Source organism: Bubalus kerabau, chromosome X (assembly GCF_029407905.1).
Source record: "Bubalus kerabau isolate K-KA32 ecotype Philippines breed swamp buffalo chromosome X, PCC_UOA_SB_1v2, whole genome shotgun sequence".
In the NCBI taxonomy this organism is placed as follows: domain Eukaryota; kingdom Metazoa; phylum Chordata; class Mammalia; order Artiodactyla; family Bovidae; genus Bubalus; species Bubalus kerabau.
Window position 1 is genome coordinate 48,903,479 of NC_073647.1, and position 27,922 is coordinate 48,931,400.

Consider the following 27,922-nt stretch of genomic DNA (forward strand, 5'->3'; position numbering starts at 1 on the left):
TCAAAGATATAAATGTAAGAGCTAAAACTATGAAACCCTTAGAAGAAAATACAGGAGTAAATGTTTGTAACCTTGGGTTACACAATAGTTTCTTAGGTATGACATCAAAAGCAACAAGCAACAAAAGATAAAAGATTGGAGTTAATCACAATTAAAAACTTCTGTGCCTCAAAGACACCAACCCGAGAGTGAAAAGACAACTCATGGAATAGGAGAAAATAATTACAAATCATATATCTGATGAAAAGAATAGTATCCAGAACATATAAAGGACTTTTACAGCTGAATAATAAAAATGCAAATAATCCAACTAAAAAATAATAATCCTGGGTCCTTTAGTATTTGTATAGACATTTCTCCAAAGATAATGTACAAAGAAGTGACCAAAAAGCACATGAAAAGATGCTGAACATTATTAGCTTTGAAAAGGAAAGGATTAGTTGCTCAGTTGTGTCCAACTCTTTGAGGCTCCATGGACTGTAGCTCACCAGATTCCTCTGTCTATGGGATTCTCCAGGCAAGAATACTGGAGTGGGATGTCATTTCCTCCTCCAGGGGATCTTCCCCACCCAGGTATCAAACCTGCTCTCCCACATTGCAGGCAGATTCCTTACCATTTGAGCCACCAGGGAAGCCCATTAGCTATTGGGGGAATGCAAATCAAAATCGCTGGTGACTTAGATGGTAAAGAATCTACCTTCAATGCAGGAGACTTGGGTTCAGTCCCTGGGTGGGGAAGATCCCTTGGAGAAGGGAATGGCTACCCACTCCAGTATTCTTGCCTAGGGAATTCCATGGACAGAGGAGCCTGGTGGGCTAGAGTCCATGGAGTCGCAAAGAGTCAGACATGACTGAGTGACTAACACTTGCACTTTTTCAGAATAGCTATAATCAGCAAGGCAGATAATAACAAACATTGGCGAGGACGTAGAGAAATTGGAAGTCTCATAAACTCTGATAGGAAAGAGTTACATCCAGTCTGAGATTTACAGCCACTTTGAAAAACAGTTTGGCCATTCCTCAGAACATTAAAAATAGAGTTACCCTGTGACTCAGCAATTCCTTCTAGGCATATACTCAAGAAAGATGAAAATATAGGTCCACACAAAGACTTGTATGTGAATGTTCACAGCAGCACTATTCCTAATAGCCCCAAATTGGAAGCCATTTAAATGTTCACCAATTAGTGAATAAATAAACAAAATGTAGTATTTCCATATAATTGGAATCAGTTCAGTTCAGTTCAGTTCAGTCGCTCAGTCGTGTCCGACTCTTGGCGACGCCATGAATCGCAGCACGCCAATTGGAATGCTAGTCAGCAATTAAAAGAAGTGAACTACTCATACATGATACAACATGGATAAAACTCAAAGTATTATGATAAATTAAAGAAGGCAAGCAAAAAAACACTTACATGATTTAATTTATATGAAATCTCTAGGAAAGGCCTATTTGTAGGGCAGAAAGCACATTAGCGACTCTGGTCTCCAACTTTGGGTGTTCCACTAAACAAGTCAGAAAGTGCCTCACCTTTGACGACCCAGCATCAGAAGTCACACAGCATTTTATGGCATAATCAGAGTCAAAGCCCACCCGGAATCAAGGAGAGGGAAAATTTGGCCTACCTCTGATGGGAGGAATGTCAAAGAATTTCGGAACCATATTTTAAAACTGCCACATAAACTCACAACCTATTTCTCAAAAGCAACAAAGGAAGCCAGAAGACACTGAAGTCACATCTTGAATGTGTTGCAAGAAAATCACTATTAACCTAGAAAGGATCACTATTTTATTGGCTATTTATCCTAATATTCAAGGGATATATAATTTATATTCAAATTTTTAAGTTTATTTACGACTTCGCTGGGTTTTCGGTGCTTTGCTCTGGCTTTCTCTAATCGAGGCAAGCAGGGGCTACTCTTTGTGGTTGTACATGGGCTTCTCATTGTGGTGGCTTCTCTTTTTGCAGAGTGCAGGCTTTAGTAGTTGTGGTACACAGGTTGCAGACATGTGTGGTACACGCGTTGCTCTGCAGCATGTGGAATCTTGCCAGACCAGGGAGAGAACCCATGTCCCCTGCATTGGCAGGCAGATTCTTAACCACTGGACCTCCAGGGAAGTTTAGTATCAGAGAAAAGTAAAGACCCACCAGTACTTATAAGCTAGCACAACCTTAGTTGTCAACCTGACCAGGACAGTATAAGAAAGGAAAATTAAAGTTACAGACCAGTTGTATTACAAACATGGATTCAAAAAAATCCTAAACAAAAGTTAATAAACCCAGTGGCGCAATATATAAAAACGATTGTAAATATATTATGATCTAACTGATTTATCTGAGGAGTACTAGATGAATTTAGTGCTTTTGAATTTGGTGTTGGAGAAGGCTCTTGAGAGCCCCTTGGACTGCAAGGAGATCCAACCAGTCCATCCTAAAGGAGATCAGTCCTGAATATTCATGGGAAGGACTGATGCTAAAGCTGAAACTCCAATACTTTGGCCACCTAATGTGAAGAACTGACTCATTGGAAAAGACCTTTATGCTGGGAAAGATTGAGAGCAAGAGGAGAAGGGGACGACAGAGGATGAGATGGTTGGATGGCATCACCAACTTGATGGACATGAGTTTGAGCAAGCTTTGGGATATAGTGAAGGACAGGGAAGGCTGGCGTGCTGCAGTCCATGGGGTCACAAAGAGTTGGACACAACTGAGCGACTGAACAACAAGATGAATTTAACTTTAGAAAATCAAATATGGTAATATACTACAGTAACACATAAAAAGGTAAAATATCATTCGGTAATCTCAATAGTTTCATACAAATATTTGTGAAAATTCAAAATCTGTTCATAATAAAAAGTCATAGGAATTGGGATTGCAAGTGACATCCTAATCCTGATAAAGCTCTACAGAAAATCCATAGTCACCATCATACTTGGTGGTGAAACTCAGAAATCCTTGTTTAAGACCAAGATAAGAAACAGTTAACAGGTATCACCACCTTTATTTAATATTCTACTAGAAATCCTAGCCAATATCCTTAGGAGAAAAAGATAAAGTTTTAAGGTTGGAAAGGAATAAACAAAACTGTTATTATTTGTGTGTGTGCTAAGTCACTCAGTCATTTTCGACTCTTTGCGACCCCATGGACCATATTCCCACCAGGCTCCTCTGTCCATGGGATTCTCCAGGCAAGAATACTGGAGTGGGTTGCCATTTCCTCCTCTAGGGGATCTTTGCGACCGAGGGATCAAACCCATGTCTCTTATGTCTGTCTCCTGCATTGGCAGGCAGATTCTTTACCACTAGAGCCATCTTGGAAGCCCCAGGTTATTATTTGAAGATTAAGTAAATGAATGACTTTACTAATGATCAGTCAGTTCAGTCACTCAGTCGTGTCGGACTCTTTGCGACCCCATGAATTGCAGCACGCCAGGCCTCCCTGTCCATCACCATCTCCCGGAGTTCACTCAGACTCACGTCCATCGAGTCAGTGATGCCATCCAGCCATCTCATCTTCTGTTGTCCCCTTCTCCTCCTGCCCCCAATCCCTCCCAGAATCAGAGTCTTTTCCAATGAGTCAACTCTTCGCATGAGGTGGCCAAAGTACTGGAGTTTCAGCTTTAGCATCATTCCTTCCAAAGAAATCCCAGGGTTGATCTCCTTCAGAATGGACTGGTTGGATACTAATGATAGTGGGAGCTATATTTGTCACTGTTGGAGAGGGTATGACTATGACCATGTGAAGTCCCTCAGTCATGTCCAACTCTTTGCAACACCATGGACTGTAATCGACCAGGCTCCTCTGTCCATGGGATTTTACAGGCAAGAGTACTGGAGTGGGTGGCCATTTCCTTCTCCAGGGGATCTTCCCAACTGAGGAATCAAACCCGGGTCTCCCGCATTGCAGGCAGACGTTTTACCGCCTGTGCCACCAGGGAAGCCACCAGGGAGAGGGTAATTATAAATAAAAGGAAAAGGCCAGAATAAATCATATGATACTGGATTAGAGTTGGCGACATTACTATAGGTTCATGTTTGCCTATAGACACAGATGGATACATACAGAAATAATTACATATGTGTGCATATATTTGAATTAGTTTATTTCCTCCTAAGAGATCCTGGGAACAGTGACACCCCAGTAGCAATGAGCACACCCAGATCTTGGTTTCTTTCTTTTTTTTTTTCCAGATCTTGGTTTCTAATTACCATTCTCTAGTGAAAGGATTTGATTTGATTTAGGACATACCTGAATGGTCTAGTGGTTTTCCCTACTTTCTTCAATTTAAGTCTGAATTTGGCAATAAGGAGCTCATGATATGAGCCACAGTCAGCTCCTGGTCTTGTTTTTGCTGACTGTGTAGAGCTTATCCATCTTTGGCTGCAAAGAATATAATCAATCTGATTTCGGTGTTGACCATCTGGTGATGTCCATGTGTAGAGTCTTCTCTTGCGTTGTTGGAAGAGGGTATTTGCTATGACCAGTGCATTTTCTTGGCAAAACTCTTATTAGTCTTTGCCCTGCTTCATTCCATATTCCAAGGCCAAATTTGCCTGTTATTCCAGGTGTTTCTTGACTTCCTACTTTTGCATTCCAGTCCCCTATAATGAAAAGGACATCTTTTTTGGGTGTTAGTTCTAAAAGGTCTTGTAGGTATTCATAGAACCATTCAACTTCAGCTTCTTCAGTGTTACTGGTTGGGGAATAGACTTGGATTACTGTGATATTGAATGGTTTGCCTTGGAAATGAACAGAGATCATTCTGTCGTTTTTGAGATTGCATCCAAGTACTGCATTTCGGACTCTTTTGTTGACCATGATGGCTACTCCATTTCTTCTGAGGGACTCCTGCCCGCAGTAGTAGATATAATGGTCATCTGAGTTAAATTCACCCATTACAGTCCATTTTAGTTCATTGATTCCTAGAATGTTGATGTTCACTCTTGCCATCTCCTGTTTGACCACTTCCAATTTGCCTTGATTCATGGACCTGACATTCCAGGTTCCTATGCAATATTGCTCTTTACAGCATCTGACCTTGCTTCTATCACCAGTCACATCCACAACTGGGTATTGTTTTTGCTTTGGCTCCATCCCTTCATTCTTTCTGGAGTTACTTCTCCACTGATCTCCAGTAGCATATTGGGCACCTACTGACCTGGGGAGTTCTTCTTTCAGTATCCTATCATTTTGCCTTTTCATACTGTTCATGGGGTTCTCAAGGCAAGAATACTGAAGTGGTTTGCCATTCCCTTCTCCAGTGGACCACATTCTGTCAGACCTCTCCACCATGACCCGCCTGTCTTGGGTGGCCCCACGGGCATGGCTTAGTTTCATTGAGTTAGACAAGGCTGTGGTCCTAGTGTGATTAGATTGACTAGATTTCTGTGATTATGGTTTCAGTGTGTCTGCCCTCTGATGCCCTCTTGCAACACCTACTGTCTTACTTGGGTTTCTCTTACCTTGGACATGGGGTATCTCTTCACGGCTGCTCCAGCAAAGCTATTTCAAATCCTGAAAGATGATTCTGTGAAAGTGCTGCACTCAATATGCCAGCAAATTTGGAAAACTCAGCAGTGGCCACAGGACTGGAAAAGGTCAGTGTTCATTCCAATCCCAAAGAAAGGCAATGCCAAAGAATGCTCAATCTACCGCACAATTGCACTCATCTCATACACTAGTAAAGTAATGCTTAAAATTCTCCAAGCCAGGCTTCAGCAATACGTGAACTGTGAACTTCCAGATGTTCAAGCTGGCTTTAGAAAAGGCAGAGGAACCAGAGATCAAATTGCCAACATTTGCTGGATCATCGAAAAAGCAAGAGAGTTCCAGAAAAACATCTATTTCTGCTTTATTGACTATGCCAAAGCCTTTGACTGTGTGGATCACAATAAACTGTGGAAAATTCTTCAAGAGATGGGAATACCAGACCACCTGACCTGCCTCTTGAGAAACCTATATCCAAGTCAGGAAGCAATAGTTAGAACTGGACATGGACCAACAGACTGGTTCCAAATAGGAAAAGGAGTACGTCAAGGCTGTATATTGTCACCCTGCTTATTTAACTTATATGCAGGATACATCATGAGAAACGCTGGGCTGGAAGAAGCACAAGCTGGAATCAAGATTGCTGGGAGAAATATCAATAACCTCAGATATGCAGATGACACCTCCCTTACGGCAGAAAGTGAAGAGGAACTAAAAAGCCTCTTGATGAAAATGAAAGAGGAGAGTGAAAAGGTTGGCTTAAAGCTCAATATTCAGAGAACGAAGATCATGGCATCTGGTGCCATCACTTCATGGGAAATAGATGGGGAAACAGTGGAAACAGTGTCAGACTTTATTTTTGGGGGCTCCAAAATCACTGCAGATGGTGACTGCAGCCATGAAATTAAAAGACGCTTACTCCTTGGAAGAAAAGTTATGACCAACCTAGATAGCATATTGAAAAGCAGAGACATTACTTTGCCAACAAGGGTCCGTCTAGTCAAGGCTATGGTTTTTCCTGTGGTCATGTATGGATGTGAGAATTGGACTGCGAAGAAAGCTGAGTGCCAAAGAATTGATGCTTTTGAACTGTGGTGTTGGAGAAGACTGCAAGGAGATCCAACCAGTTCATTCTGAAGGAGATCAGCCCTGGATTTCCTTGGAAGGAATGATGCTAAAGCTGAAACTCCAGTACTTTGGCCACCTGATGTGAAGAGTTGACTCATCGGAAAAGACTCTGATGCTGGGAGGGATTGGGGGTAGGAGGAAAAGAGGACGACAGAGGATGAGATGGCTCGATGGACATGAGTCTGAGTGAACTCCGGGAGTTGGTGATGGACAGGGAGGCCTGGCGTGCTGCGATTCATGGGGTTGCAAAGAGTCGGACATGACTGAGCTACTGAACTGAACTGAACTGAACTGAACTGAGTGAAAGGAACTAAAGCCCTTTGGGGAAGCGATGATTCTAGGGCTGGGCCAGGGAAGATACAAGATGAGCCTGGAGCATCTTGTGGTTTCAGAAAGGAAGAAAGTGCTCAAAAAATGAAAGAATGAGAATAATGTCAAGTGAATACAGGAGCTTCTAATGGCCAAACCAGAAGAATATAACCAATCAAATAAATAAAGTAGTGGTAAAGTATTCCTTAAATTATAAAATAAATATGCATGAGTCTATATTGATGATACTAAATGATTGAAAAATAAATAAATGGAAGGGTAGGGGCAAATCTCACATAAAAATTCCAAATCAATTATGTAGCTCTGTGATCTATTTTTCTGAATTTTTGTGCAAGGTTAGGTCTGCATCTAGATTATTTTTCCTCCCCTCCTTTCTCCTCCTCTTCTTCTTCCTGCATGTGGATGTCTACTTGTTCCAGCCTCATTTGTTGAAAAAACCGTCTTTGCTCCATTTGATTGTCTTTGCTTCTTTGTCAAAGATCAATGGACTGTACTTGTGTGGATCTAATTCTGGGTTCTCTTTTCTATTCCAAAAGGAAGTTTTTAAAATGGCACTTCATTATGTACTGGTACACAGGAGGAGATGTTGTCGTCGTTAGATAGGACCTGATTTTAACAGGAGAAAATATGGTCATATATGCATCTAGGTTGGTAGACTTGAGGGTGGGAGGATGAGGAATTTCTTTTCTGAATGTGTCTCTCTTCTCAGTGAAAAAAAGAAGCACCTGAGTATGGGATCAGGAAGCAAAAAGTAGCTGAGTAAGTGGGAAGATTAATTTCTAGGAAAACATAATAGTATAGCTAGGTAGTTTGAGCATCTGTTTGAGATTTTTTACCATTAATTTATCATTAATAATGATATTACATTAATTAATATATAATTATATTTAGTGCTTTTGAACTATGGTGTTGGAGAAGACTCTTGAGAGTCCCTTGGACTGCAAGGAGATCCAACCAGTCCATCCTAAAGGAAATCAGTCCTGAATGTTCATTGGAAGGACTGATGCTGAAGCTGAAACTCCAGTACTTTGGCCACCTGATGTGAAGAGCTGACTCATTGGAAAAGACTCTGATGCTGGGAAAGATTGAAGGCGGGAGTGGGGATGACAGAGGATGAGATACTTGGATGGCATCACGGACACAATGGACATGAGTTTGAGTAAACTCTGGGAGTTGGTGATGAACAGGGAGGCCTGGCATGCTTCAGTTCATGGTGCCACAAAGAGTCAGACACAAATGAGTGACTGAACTGAACTGAATATATATAATTGATTAATTTAATTAAATAATTAATTAATTAAATCACACAGAGCTGTGTGTTTTTTCTCCTACATCATTCTGCTGCTTAGGGGCAGGCAAGGAATAGGTTGTCAGTTGGCTTTTCCCAAATGAGTGTGTGTAAGATAAGCCTGCAAATATAAGTTCTTTTTCTTTTTTTTTTTTTTTTTATCCTCATATCACACAACCTCAGTATAGAGCCTGGTTGATAAGTTCAGGGTGCTTAATGATCCTCCCATGTTATCACTCTTCTATTCTTCATCTCTTTTGGAAAGCTCAGGTAGTCACATGATGCCAGCTGCCACCCTTGCTTAATGCTCTAATCAACTGTCCCCCTGGTCCTGCCTGCTCATCCAGTGAAGGTTTTATCACTTGAACCACTATTTTCTTCTCCACTATTGGGAACTCAGTGCCCAAATTGTGCAAAAGACTGAGGGAAAGCAGTGTCCTCAGCAGACATCCAGATTTCAAGTACTAGTATCAGAAGGTACAAGGAATTCTTCCTGAAGCAACTAAAATAATTTTAAATAAGTGAATTTTAAATAATTTAAAATAAATGAGCCTTTAGTGAAAAACCTAAGTAGCTATCTGAGCAATTTAACCAAAAGAACGCATATTTTGAGCTCTATCTAGGCTTAAACCCCTATACTGTAAATACAAGGCAGCTTTTATTTTCTGGAGACAGGCCACATTTTGCTTCTTGATCCTAATTGTCTTAGTGCTCAACCTTATATCTCATTTATACTTTCAGATTATATTTAAGAATCAAGCAAGCCGGCCATATAACATCTACCCTCATGGAATCACTGATGTCAGTCCTTTGCACTCAGGGAGATTTCCAAAAGGTAAGCTTTACCTCAATTTTCTAGGTCTTACTTACCTGTAGATACAGATGAGGACAGAGCCTCAACAACAACTACAATCATGCACATGTATCACCCCATCCTTAATTCTCTTAAGTTTTATTTTATTTAAAAATATGCCTTCATTTTACCTTCACTTTTTTATTTGTAAAATAATTATTAATTTTTATTACAAATTATGTATTTGTAAAATAATTATTTAATTATTTTATAAATTATTTATTTGCTTGGCTGTGCTGGGTCTTCATTGCTCCCTGCAGGCTTTCTCTAGTTGCAGAGAGTGAGCTACTCTAGTTGTGGTGTGTGGGCTTCTCATTGCGGTGGCTTCTCTTGTTGCAGAGCATGGGCTCTAGGGCATATGGGCTCAGTAGTTGGGATGCAGGGGCTTAGTTGCTCCATGTCATGTGGAATCTTCCAGGGACCAGGGATCGAATCTGTGTTCCCTGCATTGGCAGGTGGATTCTTAACCACTGGACCACCAGGGAAGTCCTTGCCTTCACTTTGGAAGGATAATTTTGCTGGACATAGAATTCTGGGTTGGAAAACCTTCATTTTTAAGCATTTCTGCTTTAGATTTTTGGCAGTTACCTCTGTATCTCAAAAAAAATCATTTATTTGCTACTCTTTTGTTTAACAACTTTATATATTTATATACAGTTATTTATATAAATATATATTTATAGTTTGGAGAAGGAAATGGCAACCCACTCCAGTGTTCTTGCCTGGAGAATCCCAGGGACGGGGAAGCCTGATGGGTGGCCGTCTGTGGGGTCACACAGAGTCAGACACAACTGAAGTGACTTAGTAGTAGTAGTAGTATATTTATAGTTACAACATTATATATTTAATTTTGTGTTAAATAAGGATTTAGCATTATACCTCTTCCTATTCCAGTTGTTTTAGACTTTTATCACTGTTTTAGTTCCTCAATTGGCAGAATTTTAAAAATATGCTAAATACCTACTTTTTATATCATTATGATACTATACTAAGAGTACTAACAACTGTTCCCTTTGCCATTTCCTCTCATCTGTTCTTCCATTTCTCAACTGCTGCCAGCCATACCTTTACTTTTATAAAACTAAAGCTGATAACATTTACATTTTGTTCTTTAATTTTAAATAACTCCTTGCTTTTTCTATATATTTATTTTAAACTTTAAAAGTCAAAAACCAGCATTTATATTATTGTAGTATGTATTTTTTATTATAAGAATATGAGGTTACTGCAGAACTAGGTGGTGTGCTATGGTTATTCTTTTGTCTACAGTTCCAATGATTTTACTGTTACAGTCAAATGCATTATCCTTCTTTATTCTCTACCAGTAGTTCAAAATCATGGTGAGTTTTAGCTTGCAGTATATTGAAGTGAAGTGAAGTTGCTCAGTCGTGTCTGACTCTTTGCAACCCCATGGACTGTAGCCTACCAGGCTCCTCCATCTATGGGATTTTCCAGGCAAGAGTACTGGAGTGGGTTGCCATTTCCTTCTCCAGAGGATCTTCCTGACCCAGGGATCAAACCGAGGTCTCCCACATTGTAGGCAAATGCTTTACTGACTGAGTCACCAGGCAAGTCTCAATATATGCAGTATATTAAGACCATGCTAATCTTATATATTTTGTGTTTGTATTCCTGAAGAAAGACTTTCTTTTATCAAGAGAAGAAATATATGACTTTTCACCATATCCCTTAGGTCTTCCAGCTTCTTAATCATGCTATTTATTAGTATCTGATCTTTTTTTCTTCTAAAGATGTTCTTGTTGTTCACCAGCTTACTGTTCTAATATGGATGATATGCTTGCTAGGCCTGCTACAAAGCTGCCATCTCTGGATTTCTTTACTTGGACTTATAGGCTAGTGCCATTACCTCTCTTATCTTGTACATTTCTGGATTGTTATTGTTATTTCTTTTGTTTTTCTGGAAGTATAACTTCAATATACTTCTGAGTGCATTTAGTATATAGGAGATAAACTCTATGAGTCCTTCAGTATGATATGATGGATAGCCAGGCTGGTTATAAATAACTTTCAATCCTCTGTTTTCTAATCCTCATGATTGCTGGTCAAAATTCAAATGCAAAATTGATTTGCATTCCTTTATGGGAGAAGGGCACAGAAACAGAATTCTGGGTAGATATTGAATGTGCACTCTGAAATTTGGGGGCATCCGCAAATCCAGTTCCTAGTAACTTGCTTTTTATGTGGAGAACTCTGCAGAAGAGAGGGTAAGAGTGAGGCAGCTTGCTCTTCCTGTTTGACCTCCCAAGGATGCATGTGTGTTTTTTTTTCTGTAAGTAGATACGGCTGCAAGTAGCTGGCTTGATCTCTTTTTGAAGATACCTTGTCTGAGAAGGCAGTGTGAGGGAAGCCAGAATTAATAGGCTTTTGGATATATCACTGGGTGTAACCAGAGCTGGTTGGGGAGAGGAGGGATACAAAAAAATAGCTGAAATAATCCTCTCTCATGGCATGGAAGTGCCCAGTGCTGGGGTCCTGATGGTCACTCCAAGAAAAGGATATGCCTCCCGTAAGAGAAGACCATCATTTGGGCACCTGGCACACAAAAAGCATTGGTGACCAAACTGTAGAGAAAGTACTCACACAGCAGGATATATTAAGAAACAATCTATTTTCCCTTTCCTCTAATACACACCTACCCTCACTCCCTATTATGTAGGCATAGGGAATGGTTATAGACTAGATACTCAGGTATTAAGCATATTCAAAAGTGAGTTTTTATTATGAAAATCAGGCAGTCCTTGTTCTGAGGACCCATTAGCCCAATAGTTCAGGTCAGTCATTCTGTCGTGTCCGACTCTTTGCGACCCCATGAATCGCAGCACACCAGGCCTCCCTGTCCATCACCAACTCCCGGAGTTCACTCAGACTCATGTCCATCAAGTCAGTGATGCCATCCAGCCATCTCATCCTCTGTCGTCCCCTTGTCCTCCTGCCCCCAATCCCTCCCAGCATCAGAGTCTTTTCCGATGAGTCAACTCTTCACATCAGGTGGCCAAAGTACTGGAGTTTCAGCTTCAGCATCAGTCCTTCCAATGAACATTCAGGACTGATCTCCTTTAAGATGGACTGGTTGGATCTCCTTGCAGCCCAAGGGACTCTCAATAGTCTTCTCCAACACCACAGTTCAAAAGCATCAATTCTTCTGTGCTCAGCCTTCTTTATAGTCCAACTCTCACATACATATATGACCACTGGAAAAACCATAGCCTTGACTAGACGGACCTTTGTTGACAGTAGCCCAACAGCATATTTCAATTACTGCTTCCATTCCTCACAGACACCAGATGCCACAAGTCTTGATACCACATGTGAGTTAAAACTTCATAGCCCAATCCTGTGGCATCAATTCAGCCCAATCTGGCTTTGATGTGTCTTTCTTTTTTTGGCACTTGAGTTTTTTTTTCCTTCTTGATGCATTTTCAGTTATACATTTAAAATCTTTCAAAATATAATCTATTATTTCTTTGTATTTGTCAGAGTGGGGAGACCTGCCCATTTCAACTCAAACTAACATGCTAGCAGAAATCTCCTGTACCTATTTTTATTATAAAAAGTTGCATGAATCTTAAACTTATAAGAGGTGGCAAATTCAGTTTTCACTTACTGGGAAACTTCATATGTACATATAAATTGGTAGAGCCATTGCAATAATGACATAATCACCAATATATGCCTTGTTATACTTCTAATCAAGCTATTTTGGGGTTGGGTGTGGGTAGGTGTGAAACATTTGAAAGACATGCCAATTCTGCCAGGAGAAGTGTTCAAGTATAAATGGACAGTGACTGTAGAAGATGGGCCAACTAAATCAGATCCTCGGTGTCTGACCCGATATTACTCGAGTTTCATTAACTTAGAGAAAGATCTAGCTTCAGGACTCATTGGCCCCCTCCTCATCTGCTACAAAGAATCTGTAGATCAAAGAGGAAACCAGGTGAGTTCATCTTTTTCCAAGTGCTGAGTCTGAAGCTGAAATGGAATGAAGAGGCATATGCATTTCCAAATAATATCTCCTATATTCTGCTCTCAGTGGATGTCAGCCTAAAGCGTACAGAAAATATAGGAGTCTGCAATATTGAGCAGTAAAAGAAGTGAGCTGGATTTATGATAGCTTTTATTGACTTCGGTGTAATAAACTTGCCTGCTGGATGGACAGGACAGCCTGGGCCCTAGATTATTTCTATAACACTCATTCTTAGCCTAAAATTTCTCTCTCGAAGTGATCTTGCCCATTTTTACATAATCAGTTACCACCTACTTTTAGATTACTTTTAGATTACCTGCAAATCTATATGACTACCTAGATGTCTCCCCTGGATATCGCATTGTGATTGACTCAAAACACCTCTAAATGAACACACCTAGCATAGTGCATGGCATTTAGTAGTTCAACAAATATTTGTTGAACAAAACTGAAGTGAAGTGGAAGGCACTCAGTCGTGTCCAACTCTTTGTGACCACATGGATTTCATGGAATTCTTCAGGCCAGAATACTGAAGTAAGTAGCCTTTCCCTTCTCCAGGGGATCTTCCCAACCCAGGGATCGAACCCAGGTCTCATACATTGCAGGCAGATTCTTTACCAACTGAGCTATCAGGGAAGCCTGAGTAAAATTGAGGAAATGTATAAAATATTTCAGAATATGCTTAGAATTTGGACCACTTCTGCTGTTTTAGAAAAATAAACTTAAATACTCTGAATTTAATAAGCTTCAGTTCAGTTCAGTTCAGTTGCTCAATCGTGTCTGACTCTTTGTGACCCCATGGATTGCAGCATGCCAGGCCTCCTGTCCATCAACAACTCCCGGAGCTTACTCAAACTCATGTCCATAGAGTCAGTGATGCCATCCAACCATCTCATCCTCTGTCATCTCCTTCTCCTCTCACCTTCAATCTTTCCCAGCATCAGGGTCTTTTCAAATGAGTCAGTTCTTCACATCAGGTGGCCAAAGTTTTGGAATTTCAGCTTCAGCATCAGTCCCTCCAATAAATATTCGGGACTGATTTCCTTTAGGATGGACTGTTTGGATCTCCTTGCAGTCCAAGGGACTTTCAAGAGTCTTCTCCAACACCACAGTTCAAAAGCATCAATTCTCTGGCACTCAGCTTTCTTTATGGTCCAGCTCTCACATCCATACATGACTACTGGAAAAACCATAGCTTTGACTAGATGGACTTTTGTTGGCAAAGTAATGTCTCTACTTTTTAATATGCTGTCTAGGTTGGTCATAACTTTTCTTCCAAGTAGCAAGCATCTTTTAACAAGCTTAATTCTTCAAAATAATTCATTGTCATATTGCTGAGGCTTGACTGTATGTCTATTTGGTTATGTATGATATAAAGGATTCCTTCTAGTCTAAAAAGGTCAGTCTTCATTCCAATCCCAAAGAAAGGCAATGCCAAAGAATGTTCAAACTACTGCACAATTGCACTCTTCTCACACACTATCAAAGTAATGCTCAAAATTCTCCAAGCAAGGCTTCAAAAGTATGTGAACTGAGAACTTCCAGATGCTCAAGCTGGATTTATAAAAGACAGAGGAACCAGAGATCAAATTGCCAACAGCCGTTGGATAATAGAAAAAGCAAGAGAATCCCAGAAAAACACCTACTTCTTTTTTATTGACTATGCCAAAGCCTTTGACTATGTGGATCACAATAAACTGTGGAAAACTCTTCAAGAGATGGGAATACCAGATCATCTTACCTCTCTCCTGAGAAATCTGTATGCAGGTCAAGAAGCAACAGTTAGAACCGGACATGGAACAACAGACTGGCTCCAAATTGAGAAAGGACTATGTCAAGGCTATATATTGTCACCCTGCTCATTTAACTTATATGCAGAGTACATCATGAGAAATGCTGGGGTGGATGAAGCATGAGATGGAATCAAGATTGCTAGGAGAAATATCAATAACGTCAGATATGCAAATGATACCACCCTAATGACAGAAAGGGAAGAAGAACTAAAGAGCCTCTTGATGAAGGTGAAAGAGGAGCGTGAAAAAGCTGGCTGAAAACTCAACATTCAAAAAACTAAGATCTTAGCATCGAGTCGTATCACTTCATGGCAAATAGATGGGGAAAAAGTAGAAACAGTGACAGACTTTATTTTCTTGGGCTCCAAAATCACAGCAGATGATGACTGCAGCCATGAAATTAAAAGATGCTTGCTCCTTGGAAGAAAGGCTATGACCAACCTAGACAGCATATTAAAAAGCAGAGACATTACTTTGCTGACAAAGGCCTGTCTAGTCAAAGCTATGGTTTTTCCAGTAGTCATGTATGGATGTGAGAGTTGAACCATAAAGAAAGCTGAGCACCACAGAATTGATGCTTTTGAACTGTGGTATTGAAGAAGACTCTTGAGAGTCCCTTGGACTGCAAGGAGATCCAACCAGTCCATCCTAATGGAAATTAGTCCTGAGTATTCATTAGAAAGACTGAGGCTGAAACTGAAACTCAAATACTCTGGCGACCTGAAGCAAAGAACTGACTCATTTGAAAAGACCCTGATGCTGGAAAAGTTTGAAGGCAGGAGGAGAAGGAGACGACAGAGGATGAGATGGTTGGATGGCATCACTGACTCTATGGACATGAGTTTGAGTGAACTCTGGGAGTTGGTGATGGACAGGGAAGCCTGACGTGCTGCAGTCCAAGGGGTTGCAAAGAGTTGGACACAACTGAGCAACTGAACTGACTGACTAGTCTGAAAACATTTCATGAACTTTAATACATATAAAACATTTGGCACACAAACCCAGAGCGGCATACATTTGGACAAGTACCTTTCCTGACTAATTTTTCCTAATTATAGTTTTCCCATCAGTTTTTGGAAGAGGACAGAAACATACCTATATTTTCCTATCTTTGCCCCTCAGCATTTTCATTTCTGTAGTAAAGGGTATACAAAATGAAATTTATACATGTTCAGATCAGATCAGATCAGTCGCTCAGTCGTGTCCGACTCTTTGCGACCCCATGAATTGCAGCACGCCAGGCCTCCCTGTCCATCACCAACTCCCAGAGTTCACTCAGACACGTCCATCGAAGCAGAGATGCCATCCAGCCATCTCATCCTCTGTCGTCCCCTTCTCCTCCTGCCCCCAATCCCTCCCAGCATCAGAGTCTTTTCCAATGAGTCAACTCTTCGCACGAGGTGGCCAAAGCACTGGAGTTTCAGCTTTAGCATCATTCCTTCCAAAGAAATCCCAGGGCTGATCTCCTTTAGGATGGACTGGTTGGATCTCCTTGCAGCCCAAGGGACTCTCAAGAGTCTTCTCCAACACCACAGATCAAAAGCATCAATTCTTCGGTGCTCAGCCTTCTTCCCAGTCCAACTCTCACATCCATACATGACCACAGGAAAAAACCATAGCCTTGACTAGACGAACCTTTGTTGGCAAAGTAAAGTCCCTGCTTTTGAACATGTTAGTGAAGTTTATACATTAAATCTTAACAGATTTAATTAGCAAGTGACAGCTTGTAACTTTGGTTCAGATACAAACAGCTCCTCTCAAAAAAAAAAAAACTTTAAACTGTGTAAACATAAAACTAAAAAGTATTAGTGTTAGTAAACATTTATGATTCATCTTAACTTTGTTATTTAAATTTATGTTTTCTATTTTTAATTTTTTATAGTTAGCCTTGTGGAAGGACATTTGCTAGATGAAGGTTTAGGAAGACATTCATCTTACTTGATTTGACTAAATTGTTTAAGAAAGACCTTGAATAATCACTTGGGTCTTTAAAGAGTGAAAATCCTCTAATCTAAACCTAGAGAGAATGAGGCTACAGACTCCATGAAAAATATCAGCCAGCATATGACCTCGAGTCCAGAAGAAACCAAGTTTAATGGGTCCAGTCACCTCTTGCCCTGAGGACACATTTGCTTTAAACGTACATTCACTGCTCATAGCATCCACTCCCAATCCTAGGCCCTGGGACATGCCATAATAGTGACCCTTGGGGAAAAATGGCATTGATACAGAGGATTATGGATATATCATATGCATGCCATCACTTCCATCACAGGCTGCTAATTTCTACCTGATAGTAATAGTAACATTTCTTTCTTTCTTTCAATGCATGTAATTAACAGATGATGTCAGACAAGAGAAATGTCATCCTGTTTTCTGTATTTGATGAGAATAAAAGTTGGTACCTCACAGAGAATATTCAGCGCTTCCTCCCCAATGGAGTACAGCCCCAGGATCCAGAGTTCCAAGTCTCCAATGTCATGCATAGTAAGTGATTCAGCATTTGAGTCCAAAGGGTAATGGATAAAGGGAAGTTGAAACTGCCAAATACATGTGCAGTTAATGCATTACTTTATAAGCCCCACAAGAGTCATATTTCCTTAAAATTATTATATATGAGCATGTGCAATTTTATATAAATGCATAAATATGATCACATAATGCATATATATTTTCTTTTAGCAGGCATCAAATATCTAGAGAAGTTTATTTTAAAGGATAAATTAAATAAGAGACACAATTTTCATTTACCCAAGCATACATACACCTTAATATGAAATGTACTCAATCAGTAAATTACACATGAAATAGAAAGGGAATATGCAATTTTATATATACATATAGCTGGTAAAACAGTTGCCAGCTGTAACAGTTTAACAGTCAAATTAATCAAGACATTGTACATGAAAAAAATGCAACATCTTTTTTTCAGCTTTATTGTATATATTTTAAGTGTAAAACATGATGTTTTATATATTTTTTGGCTTCCTCTTCCCTTTTATCTGCTCACCTCCTTCCATCTTATACCTTTCCACTAACCATTTTGTGTTCAGGGAGCCCAGTTCAGTTCAGTTCAGTTGTTCAGTCGTGTCCGACTCTTTGCAACCCCATGAATTGCAGCACGCCAGGCCTCCCTGTCCATCACCAACTCCCAGAGTTCACTCAAACTCACGTCCATCGAGTTGGTGATGCCATCCAGCCATCTCATCCTCTGTCGTCCCCTTCTCCTCCTGCCCCCAATCCCTCCCAGCATCAGAGTCTTTTCTGATGAGTCAACTCTTCGCATGAGGTGGCCAAAGTACTGGAGTTTCAGCCTCAGGATCATTCCCTCCAAAGAACACCCAGGGCTGAACTCCTTTAGAATGGACTGGTTGGATCTCCTTGCAGTCCAAGGGACTCTCAGGAGTCTTCTCCAACACCACAGTTCAAAAGCATCAGTTCTTTGGTGCTCAGCTTTCTTCACAGTCCAACTCTCACATCCGTACATGACCACTGGAAAAACCATAGCCCCATGTTTAAACATATTTTTCCATGAATGTATAATCATATATAAACACATATATGTTGTAGTAGTCTGCTAGGCTTGCCATAACAAAATCCCACAAACTGGGGATTCAACAGGAGATATTTATTTTCTCAGAGTTCTAGAGACTCAAAGTCTAAGATCAAGGAGTCAACAAGATTGGTTTCTTCTTATAAGGAAAGTTGTAGACAGACATGTGCACACACAGAGGAAAGACCATCTACCAGCCAAGGAGGAGGACTCAGAAGAAACTTAATGATTTCATTCTAAAGAATTACCTGTCTAAAGATGCTATCTCTCAATGCAGACCCATTCAGAGGTACTAGGGATTAGAACTTCACCATAAGAATTTGGGTGGGAGCACATATGTGTATGTGTTTATACATTCACACAAGTCAGAATGGTCAAAAATATGAAAAAAATTCCAATCTCACTATAGAGAAATGCAAAATAGAATACCATCGTGATAACACTTTATACCTATCAGACTGGCAAAATTATAATACAATTATTACTAGTGGTTGTTGTTAGTCACTCAGTCACGTCTGACTCTTTGTGACCCTATGGACTGTAGCCTGCCAGGCTCCTCTGTCCATGGGGTTCTCCAGGCAAGAAAACTGGAGTGGGTTGTCATTCCCTTCTCCAGGGGATCTTCCTGACCCAGGGATTGAACCTGGGTCTCCTACATTGCTGGCAGATTCTTTACCATTTGAGCCATCAGGGAAGCCCTATTACTAGTGGGCTTGTGAGTAAAAGAATACTATCATACAATGCTAGTGCATAACTACCACAGTCTTTTTGAAGCCGATCTGATTGAAGCCATTTAAATTAAATATGTGTGTCTTCTGAAGTTCTGGTTCTGATTAGAATGGAATCACTCTGTCTATCCGACTGGATTTTTCCTTAATAGCATGCATTGAGCAGCTGTCTGAAAACCCTGAAAAGTAGTCAGCAGCAGGTAAATTGGGGAAAGAAATTAAAAAGATTTAAAAGCATGCAGATTGGAAGTAAAGGAATAAAACTGAATATGACATGATTATCTACATTGAAAATCTCCAGATATCCACAAAAAAAGTCCCTAGAACTGAGTTTATTCTAATTGCATAATACAAAGCTGGCATATAAATTTCTATATAACAATAGCCTAGTAGTGGAAACTTAAATTACAAAAATACAATCAGCAATGATATGCCAATATAATGGACAACTTGGAAGAAATGGAAAAATTCTTAGAAAAGTAAAACTTTCCAAAACTGAACCAGGAAGAAATAGAAAATTGTAACAGACCCATCACAAGCATGGAAATTGAAACTGTAATCAGAAATCTTCCAGCAAACAAAAGCGCAGGACCAGATGTCTTCATAGCTGAATTCTACCAAAAATTTAGAGAAGAGCTAACACCTATCCTACTCAAACTCTTCCAGAAAATTGCAGAGGAAGGTAAACTTCCAAACTCATTCTATGAGGCCACCATCACCCTAATACCAAAACCTGACAAAGATCCCACAAAAAAAGAAAACTACAGGCCAATATCACTGATGAACATAGATGCAAAAATCCGTAACAAAATTCTAGCAATCAGAATCCAACAGCACATTAAAAAGATCATACACCATGACCAAGTGGGCTTTATCCCAGGGATGCAAGGATTCTTCAATATCCACAAATCAATCAATGTAATACACCATATTAACAAATTGAAAGATTAAAACAATATGATTATCTCAATAGATGCAGAGAAAGCCTTTGACAAAATTCAACATCCATGTATGATAAAAACCCTCCAGAAAGAAGGAATAGAAGGAACATATCTCAACATAATAAAAGCTATATATGACAAACCCACAGCAAACATTATCCTCAATGGTGAAAAATTGAAAGCATTTCCCCTAAAGTCAGGAACAAGACAAGGGTGCCCACTCTCACCACTACTATTCAACATAGTTTTGGAAGTTTTGGCCACAGCAATCAGAGCAGAAAAAAGAAATAAAAGGAATCCAGATTGGAAAAGAAGAAGTAAAACTCTCACTGTTTGCAGATGACATGATCCTCTACATAGAAAACACTAAAGACTCCACCAGAAAAGTACTAGAGCTAATCAATGAATATAGTAAAGTTGCAGGATATAAAATCAACACACAGAAATCCCTTGCATTCCTATACACTAATAATGAGAAAATAGAAAGAGAAATTAAGGAAACAATTCCATTCACCATTGCAACGAAAAGAATACAATACTTAGGAATATATCTACCTAAAGAAACTAAAGACCTATATATAGAAAACTATAAAACAGTGGTGAAAGAAATCAAAGAGGACACTAATAGATGGAGAAATATACCATATTCATGGATCAGAAGAATCAATATAGTGAAAATGAGTATACTACCCAAAGCAACCTATAGATGCAATGCAATCCCTATCAAGCTACCAACGGTATTTTTCACAGAGCTAGAACAAATAATTTCACAATTTGTATGGAAATACAAAAAACCTCGAATAGCCAAAGCAATCTTGAGAAAGAAGAATGGAACTGGAGGAAGCAGCCTGCCTGACTTCAGGCTCTACTACAAAGCCACAGTCATCAAGACAGTATGGTACTGGCACAAAGACAGAAATATAGATCAACAGAACAAAATAGAAAGCCCAGAGATAAATCCATGCACCTATGGACACCTTATCTTTGACAAAGGATGCAAGAATATACAGTGGAGAAAAGACAACCTCTTTAAAAAGTGCTGCTGGGAAAACTGGCCAACCACTTGTAAAAGAATGAAACTAGAACACTGTCTAACACCATACACAAAAATAAACTCAAAATGGATTAAAGATCTAAATGTAACACCAGAAACTATAAAACTCCTAGAGGAGAACATAGGCAAAACACTCTCCGACATAAATCACAGCAGGATCTTCTTATGACCCACCTCCCAGAATATTGGAAATAAAAGCAAAAATAAACAAATGGGACCTAATTAAAATTAAAAGCTTCTGCACAACAAAAGAAACTATAAGCAAGCTGAAAAGACAGCCTTCAGAATGGGAGAAAATAATAGCAAGTGAAGCAACTGACAAAGAACTAATCTCAAAAATATACAAGCAACTCCTTCAGCTCAATTCCAGAAAAATAAACGGCCCAATCAAAAAATGGGCCAAAGAACTAAACAGACATTTCTCCAAAGAAGACATACAGATGGCTAACAAACACATGAAAAGATGCTCAACGTCACTCATTATCAGAGAAATGCAAATCAAAACCACAATGAGGTACCATTTCACGCCAGTCAGAATGGCTGCGATCCAAAAGTCTACAAGCAATAAATGCTGGAGAGGGTGTGGAGAAAAGGGAACCCTCTTACACTGTTGGTGGGAATGCAAACTAGTACAGCCACTGTGGAGAACAGTGTGGAGATTTCTTAAAAAACTGGACAAAGAAGTGCCATATGACACAGCAATCCCACTGCTGGGCATACACACCAAGGAAACCAGAATTGAAAGAGACACGTGTACCCCAATGTTCATTGCAGCACTGTTTATAATAGCCAGGACATGGAAGCAACCTAGATGTCCATCAGCAGACGAATGGATAAGAAAGCTGTGGCACATACACACAATGGAGTATTCCTCAGCCATTAAAAAGAATACATTTGAATCTGTTCTAATGAGGTGGATGAAACTGGAGCCTATTATACAGAGTGAAGTAAGCCAGAAAGAAAAACACCAATAGAGTATACTAATGCATATATATGGAATTTAGAAAGATGGTAATGATAACCCTGTATGCAAGACAGCAAAAGAGACACAGATGTATAGAACAGTCTTTTGGACTCTGTGGGAGAGGGTGAGCATGGGATGATTTGGGAGAATGGCATTTAAAGATGTATAATATCATATATGAAACGAATCGCCAGTCCAGGTTCGATGCATGATACAGTGTGCTCGGGGCTGGTGCACTGGGATGACCCAGAGGGATGGTATGGGGAGGAAGGTGGGAAGGGGGTTCAGGATGGGGAACACATGTACACCCGTGTCAGATTCATGTCAATGTTTGTCAAAACCAATACAATATTGTAAAGTGATTATCCTCCAATTAAAGTAAATAAGTTTATATTAAAAAATAATAATACCATTTATAATGCCTCAAAAAATGAAATACTTAGGCCAAAATCTAACAAAATGTGCAGGATCTGTACACTGAAAATTACAAAACACTGATGAAAGACATTTTAAAAAATCTAAATAAGTGGAGTGACATACAACATTCACGGATTGGAAGACTCAATGAAGTGAAAATGTCAGCTGTTCCCAAACTGATTTATAGATTTAATGCAATTCCAATAAAATCCCATGATGATATTTTTTGTTGGTTGGGAAAAGTATATTATAAAATTCATATGGAAATGCAAAGGCACAGGAATAGCCAAAACAATTTTGAAAAGAAAAATCAAGTTGGAGGACTCATATTATATTATCTGGTTTTAAGACTTACTCTTCCCTGGTAGCTCAGCTGGTAAAGAATCCACCTGCAATTCAGGAGACCCAGGTTCAGTTCCTGGGTCGGGAAGTTCCCCTGGAGAATAGATAAGCTACCCACCTCCGTATTCTTGGGCTTCCCTGGTGGCTCAGATCGTAAAGAATCTGCCTGCAATGCAGGAGACCTAGGTTCAATCCCTGGGTTGGGAATATCCCCTGGAGGGGGGCATGTCAACCCCCTCCAGTATTCTTGCCTGGAGAATCCCAATGGACAGAGGAACTTGGTGGGCCACAGTCCATGGGGTTGCAAAGAGTCAGACACAAATGAGCGACTAAGCGCAGCACAGCACATTAAGCTACAGTAACCAAGATAGCATTGTATTCACAAAGTTGGATGATATAGAATTTATAGTGCAGGAATAGACCCACACACATGCAGCTAACTGATTTTTGATGAAGATGGAAATGCAATTCAATGGAGAAAGGATAGTCTTTTCAACAAATAGTGTTGGAACAGTTAGTCACCCATATAAAAAAAGATGAACCTCAACCTAAATCTCACACTTAAAGATTAACTCAAAATGGATCATAGATCTAAATGCATAATGTAAAACCACAAAAAGTTTAAAAAAAAATAGAAGGAAATTTTCATGACCTGGAGTTAGGCAAAGGATTCTGATAAATAACACCAAAATAAAAATTCATATGAGGAAAAACCTGATAAATTGAATTTCATCCAAAAGGAAAAACTGCTCTATGTAAGATACTGTTAAAGACAATGAAAAGACAAGCCACAGATTGGTAGAAAATATTTGCTAATCACATATACATATCTAAACTCTCAGACTCAGCAGTAAGAAAACAAACCCCTAAAAATGGATAAAAGATTTGAATAAATACATTACCAGAAAAGATATATGGAAGGCACATGAAAAAGTTATTCAACATCATTGACCATTAAGGAAATGCATATTAAAACTACAGTGAGCTACCACTCCAGGGCTATTTTAACTGCTAAAATAAAACAAAATGGATAACATTAAATATACTGGCAAGAGTGCAGAGTAAAAGGAACCCTCATGCATGTACAATCAGGTAGTCACTCTGGAAGACAGTTTGGAAATGCAAATCAAAATCACAATGAAATACCACCTCACATCCATTAGAATGCCTGTTATCAAAAGATAACAAGTGTTGGCAAGGATGTGCAGAAATGGAAACCCTTGTACACTGTTGATGGGAATGGAAGTTGGTACCACCATTATGGAAAGCAGTCTGGAAGGTTCCTCTCGAATGTAAAGATAGAACTATCATTGCTGTTGTTGTTTAGTCATTCAGTCATGTCCAACTCTTTGTGACCCCACGAACTGCAGCATGCCAGGCTTCCCTGTCCTTCACAATCTTCCAGGGTTTGCTCAAACTCATGTCCATTGAATCAGTGATGCCATCCAACCATCTCATCCTCTGTCGTCCTCTTCTCCTCCCGCCTTCAATCTTACCCAGCATCAGGGTCTTTTCCAGTGAGTCAGCTCTTCGCATCAGGTGGCCAAAGTATTGGAGCTTCAGCTTCAGCCTCAGTCCTTCCAGTGAATATTCAGGGTTGATTTCCTTTAGGATGGACTGGTTGGATCTAACACCACAGTTCAAAAGCATCAGTTCTTGGGCACTCAGCTTTCTTTATAATCCAACTCTCACATCCATACACAACTACTGGAAAAACCCTAGCCTTGACTAGACGGACCTTTGTTGGTAAAGTAATGTCTCTGCTTTTTAATATGCTGTCTACGTTGATCATAACTTTCCTTCCAAGGAGTAAGCATCTTTTAATTTCATGGGTGCAGTCACCATCTGCAGTGATTTTGGAGCCCCCAAAATATAAAGTCTGCCACTGTTTCCACTTTTTCCCTATTTGCCATGAAGTGATGGAACCAGATGCCATGATCTTATTTTTTTGAATGTTGAGCTTTAAGCCAACTTTTTCACTCTCCTCTTTCACCTTCATCAAGAGGCTCTTTAGTTCCTCTCTGCTTTCTGCCATTAGGGTGGTGTCATCTGCATATTTGAGATTATTGATATTTCTCCTGGCAAGTTTGATTCCAGCTTGTGCTTCATCCAGCCCAGTGTTTCTCATGATGTACTCTGCATATATGGGGAGTTTGTGCTATCTGCATGGGATTTATATGTGTTGTCTAATTTTGTATTTCCTTTTTTCTAAATTTTAAGTTTCTTCTTTTTAATTTTTTGATCCATTAAATGCTTTTAAATTCTAATTTTTCTTTACTATTTTGGAAGTTCTACACACTTCTGTTTTCATTGTTGGAAGGGACTTGCCTTTGAAATTTTACCCATTATACACAGAAAGCTGTTGTTTGTTTTGTTTTGTTTCCAGCATTATTAATATAAAGTAGTTGTACAACATTGTATTAAACGTTAAGGCATACAGTGTGTCTACTTCATACACTTATATACAGCAAAATGATTTGATTTCCACAATGATTTTAGCTAACACCTCCAGCAGATCATATAATTGCCTTTTCTTTTTTTGTGATGAGAACACTTCAGATCTAATCTCTTAGCAACTTTCAAGTATATAAAATACAGTATCACTAACAAAATCACCATGCTGTACATTAGATCCTCAGAACTTTTTCCTCTTATATAGCTGGAAGTTTGTACCCTTTGACCAACACCAACCCATTTCCCCAACACACACCCCAGCCCCTCATAACCACAATTCTCCTCTCTGTTTCTATGAGCTCATCTTTTTTTACATTCCACATGTAAGTGGAATCATAAAGTAATTCTCTTTCTCTGACATTTCATGGAGGATCACATTTGATTTGTAATGTTGAGCATCTTTTCCTATACCTGTTGATCATCTGTATGTCTTCTTTGGGAAAATATTCAGTTCCCCTGTCCATTTTAAAAATCTAATTGATTGTGTTTTTTTTTTTCCTACTGAATTATATGAGTTCTTTATATATTTTGCATATTAATCCCTTATCAGATATATTATTTACAAATATTTTCTCCCATTCCATAGGTTACCTTTTCATTGTATTGGCTGTTCCACTTACTAATTTTTGCTTTTGTTGCTTGTGCTTTTGGTGTCATATCCAAAAAATCATTGCAAAAATGAGTTTCCCTATGTTTTCTAGTTTTACAGTTTTAGGTCTCATGCTTCAGTCTTTAATCCATTTCAAGTTAATTTTTTTTGTATCATGTAATGAAAGGGTCCAAACTCATTCTGCATGTGGCTATTCAGTTTTTCCAACACAATTTATTGAAGAGACTATCTTTTCCCCATTGAATATTCTTGGCTCACTTGTCATTTATTAGTTGGCCATATATGTGAGCATTTATTTCTGGACTCTTGATTGTTTTTCACTGATTTATGTGTCTCTCTTTATTCCAGTGCCATACTGTTTATTTCTTTTTTGCAATACTGTTTTAATCATTACATCTTGGAGTATAGTTTAAAATCAGGAAGTGTGATACCTCTAGTTTTGTTCTTCTTTCTTAGGATTGCTTTGGGCTTTCCTAGTGGCTCAGACAGTAAAGCATCTGTCTGCAACACAGGAGACCCAGGTTCGATCCCTGGGTTTGGAAGATCCCCTGGAGAAGGAAATGGCAGCCCACTCCAGTATTCTTGCCTGAAAAATCCCATGGATCGTGGAGCCTGGTAGGCTACCATCCATGGAGTCGCAAAGAGTCGGACACGACTGAGTGACTTCACTTTCACTTGGCTATTCAGGGTTTTTTGTGGTTCCATATGAACGGCCATCTTTTCCATTAGCATTTACCAAATAGTTCATTCTTTCTGCTACTGTTTTGGGATGCTCCCTTTATAATATATTAAATTTCCATTTATATCTGTATCTGTTTCTGGACTCTATGTTCTGATTGATATAATCATCTATACCTGCAACTCTGTGCGACTCCATGGACTGTGGCCTGCCAGGCTCCTCTGCCCATGGGATTTTCCAGGCAAGAATACTGGAGTGGATAGCCATTCCCTTCTCTAGGGGATCTTCCCAACCCAGGGATGGAACCCAGATCTCCTGCATCACAGGCAGATTCTTTACCATTGGAGCCACCAGGGACCATACTTGCATTAAGACCATGCTTATAATTACAATAGCTTTAAAATACCTTTTATCACTTTGAAGAGAAGAAACTTTGATTCTCAGTTGCACTAAGCTAGTGTCTGGATTTGTGGGCCACCACCTTGCAGAGTAGACAAATATCTATTGATTGGATAGACATATATGAAAGAGGCTTTCAGAAACTATTCTCTTAATAAGTTGAAATCTATTTTACTTTTATTTACTTTTCACTCAGAAATAATTTCAAACTTACAGAAATACCACAAGAATAATAGAGAACTCCCATATACACTTTATCCAGATTCACTCATTTTTAAGATTTTGCTATGTTTTCTTTATCATTCTCTTTCTTCTATATACATATTTTATAACTTACTTTCAACGTGAGAATAGACTGTAGACATCATATCCCTTTATCTTTTAATACTCCATTGTGTATTTCCTATGAATGAATATATTCTCTTACATAATCAAAGTGGAGTTATGAAATTCAGAAAATGTAGCATTGATTCATTATCTAATATATAATATAATACATTTATCTAATTGACAGCCAATATTCCAATTGTATCAATTAATGTTGTTCTTTGTAGCATTTCCTCTTCCAAGTTCAGGCTGTAGTCCTGGATCTAGTTGTCCTGATTCTTTGAAATGTGTTTCCTTGAATTTGGAACATTAGCAGATAATAATTTTAATCACCAGATCAAAGATTTTCTTGTTTTTTTTTTTCCCTCTGTATAGTTATTATTTTTCTCTTTGCATCTAATATTCAGTGTGTAGGGAGATACACTGAGACCATGCAAATGCCCTCCTCCTCATTAACCTGCCACCCACCATATAGCACCTAAATGCATCATTACCATGGTCTACAACTTTCCTCACTTTGAGATGAAACCTAGCTGATCAAGCATTACAGGTTGCTTTTTTGGAAGGTATAATGTTATCTCTTTT

The 27,922-nt window shown here is 39.2% G+C and overlaps 1 protein-coding gene across 2 annotated transcripts in view; it reads left to right on the forward strand.

Moving 5' to 3' along the window:
• F8 (coagulation factor VIII) overlaps window positions 1-27,922 on the forward strand; it is a 143,012-nt gene that overhangs the window by 52,373 nt on the left and 62,717 nt on the right. For both annotated transcript variants that reach the window (XM_055563762.1, XM_055563763.1), the window contains 3 exons: window positions 8,980-9,073; window positions 12,832-13,046; window positions 17,212-17,356. In XM_055563762.1, coding sequence (XP_055419737.1) covers window positions 8,980-9,073; window positions 12,832-13,046; window positions 17,212-17,356 — 454 coding nt within the window. The remainder of the gene's footprint in view (window positions 1-8,979; window positions 9,074-12,831; window positions 13,047-17,211; window positions 17,357-27,922) is intronic.